We start from the raw sequence: 11179 nt of genomic DNA, 5'->3' as shown, positions 1-11179 counted from the left end.
TGTAAGATTTGGGTTTAGTATTTAGGGGTTAGATTTAGATTTAGGGTTTAGAATTTAGGATTTAGGGTTTTGTTAGGCATCATTCTTTTTTTCAACTATTTTAAATAAAACTAGATCTCGATCCGCGCAACCGCGCGGATTTTTGTTTTCATTTATTTTTATATAAATATTTTGTTTTCAATTCTAAATTGGTATATATTATAATATATATGTGTCTATCAATTTTTAAAACATTATAAGTTTACTGTATATTTTTTCATTGAATAGATTGTTTCAAACTTTCACATGTATTTATATCTTCTTATATATATATATATATATATATATATATTTCGGATTATTATTTCATTATTAAAATCATAACTATATATATAAAGATTACTAAAATATTATTTTATTGTCATATTCAAAGATATTGTAACATTTCAAAAATTTAGAAAGTTTTTAAAAAATTAAAATTTTCGCTTCTTAGATTTATATTATCGAATAAATAATTAAACAATTAGTTTTTTTTTTTAATTTTTAAAATAAAACATATAGTTTAAAATTTGTTTTCATTGGTTTAAGGTACTAAAGATTAATCATTGTTAGATAATATGATTTTTTTATTTTAAAAAATCTTTATAATTTTAAAAGTTAACATCGACAAATATTAATATTTAGCATATAGAGGTATAGTATTACAACATTAAATTATATCTATTTAATTTATACTATTTATAAATCTAATCGATCATCTATTGTTTAAATTCAATTATTGATAACCCAATAAAAATTTCTGGTATGCCCAAAATTTAAATGATAAAATTAGATATTAAAGGTAACATGACTTTTTAGGAATATGTCCATTAGGTCTATTTTTAAAAAAAATACACATGAATTAAGGCCGTGACTTCTGCTTTAATATATAAAATTTAATATTTTTTATTAATTATCTAGGTGATACTTTGATTTGTGGTAAGAGATGTGGTGAATTTAAAAGTTCACCATGTTTTTGTCCGGAAAACACGATATTTCTTCATCATTTTTGAGGCACGTGAAAAACAAAGCGTGAGGATGATAATATTAGCCACTGATGGGTATGAAGCCTTGGACAGGTTCGTTATTTTCTGTGGTGGATTAATTATATAGTAGAGATATACCAATAAAGTTTCTTTTAAACGTTTCTTTTAAACCACCGGAAAATAATTGAACATACAGACAGAAGGCTAATAACCAGAATACGTATGGGGTTATATGCATAAAGAAAACGATTTAATAAGAACTAGGGGTGGGCAGAGAATGGATAGTGCCGTAATTTTTAGTATTTATGATTTCTTTATAAGAAATTTTATAATTTCAACCCGATATACAAGAATAAGGATTCAATACAAACCGACTCGAACAAAATAACCCGATTCTAAAGATTCCTAAACTAGTTTCGCTCAACCCAACTCCGCGACGCGTTCTACTACTTCGAAACCAAAATCCTCGAGAATCGAAAAGTCATTCCCAACAATTAGCGAAATCACAAAATGTGAAATTCACCTTGTTTTCTAAGATGCCGAGACTTCCTGTGTCGCTTCCGGAGTAGCTAGTTCCCGATAATCTTATCGATTTGTAATCATCACCAATAATTAAGATCTCGATGCTTGAAAATAAAGGTTACGGGACAAATTACCTGAGTAAGAAGCCAAGAACCGGCATGTACAGTTTCCTCCAACACCGAACGATGCAAGAATCGGGCTTGTGCTCACCACTAAACTCCATATAGAAAGCCTCCAAACCTGCACAAAAGGGTAATCACACTACCAAAGCTGTTCAAGTGATCACCTTTGGCACTGAGATATCTGAATCAGCCAAATGTTGAAACCAAGCGCCAAAGAGCAATCGTTCGATGAGAACCAAACGCCCAATACGCATTGACATTTGCCGCCTGTCGAGAATCGAGAAGCGGAAAACCGTGCTTGTTAAGCCTCTTCTTGGTGCCAAGAGAGAAGATGAAGCAGTGTGAACCGAGAGACAACTCCGAGATGAAGACCACCATCACCAACCCGAAGAACCATAGAGAGACAAAGCAGTGGAGGTCCACAGTGAAGAGGGTCGACGAGCAGCCGCCGAGGAGCCATAGACGACTACCTTACAAGCTTTTCTCGTATCCCCCACGTACTGGAACAGACTCGAGCCACCATCTCCGCCAGCATAGCTCAAACTTATGACACGGCTCCGGAGTAGAAGGATCCTCTGGAGTTTACTAAACACCGCTGACTAGACACCCAAACCCCAAGACACCGAGGAGAGAAACCATGTCCACCAACAGTACCGAACGACACCACCGGTCAGAGATTGCGACGAACCTCAAACCAGGAAAACCAAACCTTCACTCCCCCGCAAAGGACGACGAGCACCGAGAGAAAAATCCAAAAGAGGAAAAAATCAGATCTCCTCCTTCAAACCATACAAGCTGACTCCAAACCACCTGAAAGCACTCCATAACCTCGCCAAGACATCAGATAAAGCGGATATGTCACCAGATCGAACCTCTCTCGAGCAAGGCCTTTACCGGAAACAAAACCCAAAACCAATTCCTCAAGCATATCGGACAGGAGAGGGAGAAACCTGTGGAGAAGCAAAGGGAAAACTGGGATATAGATAAAAGGGTGCCTCTGGCGGTGGCGCTCACGCGCTTACCAGACGCCGGAGCGTTATCCGATTTCGTTTTGATCCCATGTCTTCGCACTTGATCCCATGTCCTCGATGAAGAGAATCATGCTTTGTAGTCATCCTCCCCGTGTCGCCATAGCAGTTTGTCGCGTTCTGCATCCACTACCGGAGCTGGAGCATCTATTTGTAAATACTCTAGATTTAATTGTAAACTAGGTTAAGATCCGCGCCTTGCGCGGAATCAACATTATATATATAAATTATTTTATGTATTAAATATTTTTACATATTATGAAATAATAAATATATATTAAATAATTAAAAGTCAATAACTATTAAATATATAATTAAATTGGTGCGAACATATAAATCAATTTTATTAATCCAAAAAATAATTTTTATTGTGGGATTAATAGTTTTAATAATTTATAATTAAAAAAAATAAGTTGTCAATGATCGTTCAAAACTTTTATCAAAAAAATTGTTCAAAGTAAATTTTGAAACTAAAATATTGTATTTATATGGTTTATAGTTTAATTTAAAACGATATATATATTAATCTTAATAATTAATTAAATTAGACTTTTTACTTATATAATTTTTGTAATCATTTGTATTTTGTCCTAACAAAATTTTAAACCATGGAATATAAAATTTGAATGTGAGATTTTTAACAGTTTTAGTAATTTATAGCCGTAAAAATTCAAAATATAACATATACATAAAAATCTAAATTTTTATTATATGGTTATTGTGGTTGTTTAATTTATTTAATAGTTTAAATTTAAACAAATATGATAGAAGATACAATATTTTTTATTAAATCTTTATTATTCAAAATCATTAATTGCCGTATATACTTTAGCCACATTAGGCAATTCCATAAATTTTATTTAAGAAAATAATAAAGTACATTAATGATGAATTTATTGTTAGTTTAATAAAAAAACTTATTATATAATTAGTTGGACCAACATATTTCTCTAATGATTCTAAGAATCATTCTAGTGATGACATGTGGCTAAAAAAAAAGTTGTAATGCTTCTCAAATAATATATAGGGGATATACATCTATTAGTATAAAAGTGGAGCAGAGCGGATTCCGACTCTGAAGTTTTTAGTATTTGTGTTTTGATTTATTTTTAGCGGATATTAATTTTTAATACTTGGTTTCCTTCTAAGATTTGCAGATATACATATTTTCAAATCGAATCGAAACTAAGAACAAATCGAATCAAATAAAATGTCTAGTTCTGTCAAGAACCACTTGGTATAGTGTATGACGTCAAGACGATATTATTATGTGATGTCTTCTTGTGTTATAAATTCAGCGCATTTATTACGATCAGTGTGAATCATGATCCCAATATATTATTTATAAAATATATTATTTATAAATCAGTATATGCCATATATAATATATGATGGGGACAAAGTTAAAGATTGCTAAAGATATGTTATACAATCTTGTGATATATCTATGGTATCTATGTTATTAAAACTGAATATTTAGATACATAAGTTGTTTGGAAACATGTATAACAATATAAAAAAATAAGTATTTTTTAGTAATTTCATTAATATAATTATAATAATTATTTTTCCATATTTGACTCAATTTAATAATTTTATTAATTATATCACATTAACAATAAATTACATCATTAATTAGATTATCATAATAATAATAGTGTAGTTTTATTTATTAGTTAATCAATATAAATTTTATGCCAATTATAAATCAAAAATGTAAAATAACTAGATTTTGTATATCATTATAAACATTCGGTGCACGGATCAATGTATAAAAATTTAAGAACCAATATCCATGTGGATTAATGTACTTGCCCACAATCTGCCAAGCTACCAACATACAAAAACGCTCGTCCCAAGTTCAATTGATCAAGTGGTCACGCCGACAACGGCGGCTCAAAGTATATATGGGTTCTTAGGCAAATTTTTTTTTATATATGTATCTATAGACAACTTAAATTTATGGGTCTTTATCACTAATTATTTTAAAAAAATTTAGACTTCCGAGTAATCGTCTCTATTGCCCCTCGATCCATTTTTTAAAGCTAAAATATTCTTGTTATATTATTAGTTTTGTTTTGGTTTATTTTTAATTCATAAAATTACTAAATTACAAAAATATCCCTAATCCTAATAATATAAGAAGCATCGATACATTTTCATTTTTCAGATTTTTCTTTTTCTCTTCTTCCTCCCACCTCTTCTTCTCTCCAAAACTGTTATTTTCTTTCTTTCTCCATGACTTTCTTCTCTTCTTTCTCTATTTTTCTGCGATGAACCCCTGTAATTCAACCTGAAACAATGGTGGAGAAGACGACGGAAACTAAGATAGAGACTTTCCTTGAGATTGTTCTACTTAAAAGTAGATCTATGGGTTCTCGATCTACAATTTCCGCATGTTCTGGATTTTTCGAGTTAGGGTTCTTAAGGCATTGACGAAACAGAAACAATGTTTATGAAAAATTATGGGTTTCTTTGATTTAGGGTTCTTCTTGTTTTTCTTCGATTTTGGATTTTTCTGGATATTTAAGTCCGGTTCTTATTCTATGGAAGTTATGGATCTATAATTTTTGTATTTGGTTGTGTGTTTCTTTGATTTTATTTGCGGATTGGATTCAGTAGAACTCGTATAATTTGGTAGAATTGTATGAGTACAACTAATTATAACTTATTCAGTAGAACTCAGTACAATTCCGTACAACTACGTAAGTATTACTAATAGAACTCGGTATAACTATGTAAGTATTACTAGTATCACAAATAAATAAGTATTACTAGTATAACTCAGTACAACTACATAAGTATTACTAGTATAACTCAGTATACTAGTAATACCAGTATAATTAGTTGGACCAGTATAACATAATTGGACCAGTTGTACGTCGAAAATTTGAAAACTTAAAATTTTGAAATTTTGAAATTTTGAATTGTTTTTAAAAAATAATTAATTTCGTAAATGAATAAAAGTAAAATCGGGTTTCATTAAATGATGAAGGATATTGAGATTAGGAAGGGATATAGTGGATTTGTTTTTGTCGTATAAGGGCATATGGGATGATAGCTCTTCTCTTTGATATTATTTTTGTTAACAAATGTTTGGGCCCCGAGGTCCACGCCCTAAGCCGGCCCTGCACGCTGAGTGTATGCACAAATGAATGTTTTTTTTTTTCTATTTTTACTCCATCCTCCATAATCACTAGATTTTGATCCGCGCGTCCGCGCGAGTGTATTTCTTAAAAAAAATGATATTATTTGTTTTTATGTCACTATTTAGGGTTATGCAAAAAACTCGAATTCGAAGAACTGAACCGATCCCAATCCGAATAAGTAGTACAAATCCAAACAGAAATTGATTAAATATCCAAATTATTCAAAATTTTGGTATCTGAAGAACTGAAACCTAATCGATCCGAACCGAAGTATTTTGGATATCCAAAATAGATTTATATACTTATATATATTAATTATTTTTAGATTTAATATATATAAAAACATCCAGAATATATATGATACTTTAAAGTTCGCTTAAATACTTGAAAATATATACAAATAATCAAACGTAAATATCTAAAATAGTTAAAATATACTCAAAACTCCAAAAATACTTAAATAATTATTCATTTTGTATCCAAATATTTAAACCAAACCAATGTATATGTTAAGTTAAGTATTCTTACATATGTTATTCAAATTTATATGTAATATATTCTATTGTTATAGATTTTTTAAAAAATTAAAGCATATAATAAAATTTTAAAATTTTAAAATAATTTAAATTGGTTATCCAAATCCGAACCGAATCCTCAAAGATCTGAACCGAACACGAAATCCCAAAGAGACCCGAAAATGAACCGGAACGCCCATCCCTAATCACTATTATATATCCTATATGTGTCATCATAGGTTACAAAAATATGTGTTATCATATAATTAATCGCATTTTATACATACCGTTAAATACGTTTTCTTATAATTAATAATATTTTCGACGTACAATCTTATAAATAATCACATATATTATATTTTGAAATTTTAAAGTAAAATATAAAAACCATAATTTAAGTTGGTGTTTGAAACTGGGCATTGTATTATCTTTTTCTTATATATTGAAAACATTTTATAATGGTTTTTGGAAAATATGTTAGTAAAAATCAAATTTTGAATATATGTATATTTTTGAATGAATTTTTGATATAAATAAATTTTAAATTATTATTTTCATTTGAATATGTATATAAAGTAACATAAGCCCTTTACTTTTTAATATAATGTAATGGACTTCCAATTTTTTTAATAGCATAAGCTCTTTAATTTTTTTTTCTAACTTACTGCTATCGATGTTTCCAAACAACATTATTTTTTTTTCACTGCTATCTATGTTGCCAAACAAAAGCTTAAAATACTTCTACATTAATAAGATAGATGGTGTTAAAAAATATCTTAAATCATACTCTCACTCTTTCCATTATTTATTAGCTCTTAAAATTAGCATCTTTAATTCATATAAATCAACAACCCATAGCTATGCAACCATTTATGTTTGTAGTTTGCATATACAAATGTGTTCTATACATTGGAATGTGTTCTATACATTGGAGTGTGTTCCATACATTGGAGTCTAAACACAACTCATAATATTATCGTCAACCAATAACGAGTTTATAGAGAAATTCAACTGAGAAACAATAAATAACAAATAACAAATTAAGGCCACGATTATATAACTCTAAACCATAATTTGAAATAATTGTGAAGTGGAAAAGTGAGCTTCTGTGAAAGAGTTCTCATCCACACAATATAAGTCACATGTTAAGCAATGATCATAATAATTGACAACGTACGTATTACCGACATAATATGTAGGCATGGGCGTTCGGATACCCGTTTAGATTTGGATCGGCCATTTCGAATTTTTGTATTCACCTTCCTAGGTCCTATTCTAATATTTTATAAGTATGAGTCGTGTTCAGATAATAACACTCCGAGTTCAATTCTAATTTGTAATACACTTTAAAACCCATAAAATAATTATATATCATTCGAATTTGGGTTATATCGGTTTTGTTCGGATATATTCGAAGTAAAAGACAAAATTTGAAAGTAAAACATAAACAAAAGCACTTAAATTGAATAAAAAATAATCTAACACACATCAAAATGATAAAATAACAATAAAATGTTAAATCAAGCATAAGAACAAGCATCGTTTGTAACCAATATGCAGTACCTTATAGATAGAGTAGACTTGTTATTTAAACAAACAAATTTATGAAGTATTTATTTATAACTAATTGAATATTTAAGGTATTTATTTAAATTTTATTACTTATTTTATGTATCAGATCAATATAAACAAGTATTTGAAATGATTATATATTTCAAATATTTATATTGACTATTAATTTTAAATTTTTCGAGTTATTCATTCGGATTTGGTTAATAACATTTAGGGTTCAGACATATTTTGTACCACCCTACAAGATCCGTTCGGATCAGATAACGGTCAAGTTTTTTAATTCGGGTTTGGTTTGGATTTTGGATTCCAGATTTTACGCCCATCCCGAATAACAGTATAACACTGATTTATCAGAAAATAATTTAAAATTTTATGTAGAAAATCAAAATAAACGGGCCAAATAGAGTAAAGTAAATAGAGATGCAAAGTTGTTTGAAAGATAAATTGGAGAACGAAAACAATGAAACCAAGCTTTCAAACTGACAATAAAACAATCCGAGATTTAATCGAAACTAGATTCCGTGGCGGGTATAATGTTTTTTTAAATGATTAATAAATTTTTTTAATGATTGTATTAAAATAGTTGAACAACAACTATATCAATAGGTTATATTTAGGTTTTAATATAATAGATAATGGACGGTTTTAATATAATAGATAATGGACTTACCTCAGAACATTATCTCTTCACACACAAAGAGACATTAGCTGTAATTATCCTCCACATAAAAATGTTATCATACATATTTTCACAAAGAGATCATTAGCTGTAAAGCACAAATTCAGTGAAACTATCTGAGAAACAGAAAACACAGATGAAACAATTAGGAAAAAAACAATGGCAATCTCTCTCTATCTCCTATACCTTTTAGTTCTTACCCTAGTCTCAATAATTTTCCTTAAACTGTTCAAACAATCAAACTCCAAACTACCTCCAAGCCCTCCAACGCTTCCAATCATCGGAAACTTACATCAGCTTGGAGAATTGCCACATCAGTCTCTATGGAGACTCTCCAAAAAGTATGGTCCAGTGATATTTATGAAGCTTGGTACAGTCCCAATGATCGTAGTTTCTACTCCTGATACAGCAAAACAAGCCCTAAGAGTCTTTGACCTTAATTGTTGTAGCCGTCCATCATTAGCAGGTACTTTACCTAATTAAAGTTTTGATTTATATTGATTATGATAACATAATCAATGGTTTCTCCAGGCTCAAGGAAGCTCTCTTACAACTACAAGGACATCGCTTTCTCTCCGTTTGATGATTACTGGAAAGAAATAAGGAAGCTCTCTGTTCAAGAACTCTTTAACATCAAACGTATTCATTCGATTCAACCCATCAAATACGAGGAGATGAGGAAACTGATGACTTCACTTGCTGAATCAGGCGCTAAGAAATCTCCGGTTAACATGAGCGAGAAGCTTCTTTCTTTAACAGCTGGCGTGGTGTGCAGGGCATCATTTGGTGTGAGTTTCCAAGACACTGTGCTTGACAGTGAGAGGTTCAACGAGTTAGTCCCTGAGGCACTTGAGATTTTAGGGAGCTTCTCTGCCTCAGATTTTTACCCTTATATTGGCTGGATCTTGGATCGATTCACGGGTTTACACAAACGTAGAGAGAGAAGCGCACAAGATCTCGATGCCTTCTGTGAACAGATGATTGATCTGCATCTAAAGAAAGGCAAAGAAGAGAATGAAGATTTCGTGGACCTTCTCATGAAGTTGGAAAAGGAAAAAGTTGTTCTTGGACAAGCAAAATTCACAACAAACAATATCAAAGCACTCCTCATTGTAAGTACAATTAAAAAATATATGTTCTCCAAAACAAAAACACCACAGAACTATAATTTAAAAATAATTCAATCAATCACTAAAAATGCTCTAAATATTTTATATTATGAAATGGATGGAATAGATTTATACAATATCAAATTTCGATGTTTGATTGTATTTCACATGCTAAGTTTAATTATTGTTTTAGAACATTCTTCTAGCGGGAATAGATACTTCTGCAATAACAATGACATGGGCAATGGCTGAACTCTCAAGAAACCCACGACTGATGAGGAAAGTTCAATCTGAAATCCGAGAAAAATATGGGGACAAAGAACTAATCAGCTTAGAAGAAACTGAGGAGCTAGAGTACATGAAAATGGTGATTAAAGAGACATGGAGGCTTCATCCTACAACACCTCTTCTGCTTCCAAGACAAGTAATGACTGAATTTGAGATCGACGGCTACAAGATTCCAGTCAATACAAGGCTGCAAGTGAATGTTTGGGCTATAGGGCGTGATCCAGATGCATGGAAAGACCCAGAAGAGTTTATTCCAGAAAGGTTTATGGATAGTAATATTAATGTGAAAGGACAGAACTTTGAGTTGTTGCCATTTGGGAGTGGTAGGAGAATGTGTCCTGCAATTTACATGGGGACTAAAATGGTTGAGTTTGGTCTGGTGAATCTGCTGAATCGTTTTGACTGGGAGTTACCAGAAGGAATGAAATGTGAGGATGTGAAGATGGAGGAAGCTCCAGGACTTACTATTTACAAGAAACATGATCTTCTACTTGTTCCGGTTAAGCGTTAAGATCTTTCGTTTTCTAAAATAAGTTCAGCATAAGATTATAAACTAGTTCATGAGTTTTTCAAGATTATACAAAATCATAACTACCTTTTTCTCATAAAGCAGTATTTAATTAATTAATATTTATCTCAATGAGAAAAAGGGTTAATATTTATCTAGACAATAAAACACATATTGTATTGTCTAGAAATTGTATTTGTATGAACATCTAGCCAAAATATGATATATACACTACAAGAAAACATGGGGATTCTGATGGCCGAAATCGTCAGAAATTCGTCGGAATAGACTGATTCCGACGAATCGGTCTATTCCGACGAATTTCTGACGAACCTATCCGTCGGTATCGTTTTGTATTCTATTTCGGTTTGTATGAATTTTAAACTTTCTGAATGTTTTTTTTCTATTTCGGTTTGTATGAATTTAAATTATATAATATTATTAGTTTTAAATTTCTGTTTTTTTTTTAAATTTATTAATTAATTTTTAATATAAAAATATATATAAAAATGCAAAATTAATTCCTTTTTAAAATTGGTATATTCCGACGAACTCTGGGCGTCGGAATATACCGACGGACAACGGTTCCTCGGAATATACCGACGGACATTGGTTCGTCGGTGTATTCCGACGGATATTGGTTCACGGTATATTCCGACGCCCAGAATTCGTCGGAATATACC

At 30.7% G+C, this 11179-nt stretch overlaps 1 protein-coding gene across 1 annotated transcript; it reads left to right on the top strand.

Annotated features, from left to right (window-relative positions):
- The first annotated feature begins 8665 nt into the window (after positions 1-8665).
- On the top strand, positions 8666-10600 carry LOC106307077 (cytochrome P450 71B34-like). The gene is made up of 3 exons (XM_013743938.1): positions 8666-9057; positions 9123-9703; positions 9894-10600. Exons 1-3 carry the CDS (start codon positions 8751-8753, stop codon positions 10497-10499), a joined length of 1494 nt encoding a protein of 497 aa, XP_013599392.1. The 5' UTR covers positions 8666-8750; the 3' UTR covers positions 10500-10600.
- Positions 10601-11179: the final 579 nt, after the last annotated feature.

The sequence above is a fragment of the Brassica oleracea genome, chromosome C7 (genome assembly GCF_000695525.1).
Source record: "Brassica oleracea var. oleracea cultivar TO1000 chromosome C7, BOL, whole genome shotgun sequence".
Classification (NCBI taxonomy): domain Eukaryota; kingdom Viridiplantae; phylum Streptophyta; class Magnoliopsida; order Brassicales; family Brassicaceae; genus Brassica; species Brassica oleracea.
This window is presented reverse-complemented; position numbering and strand designations above follow the sequence as displayed.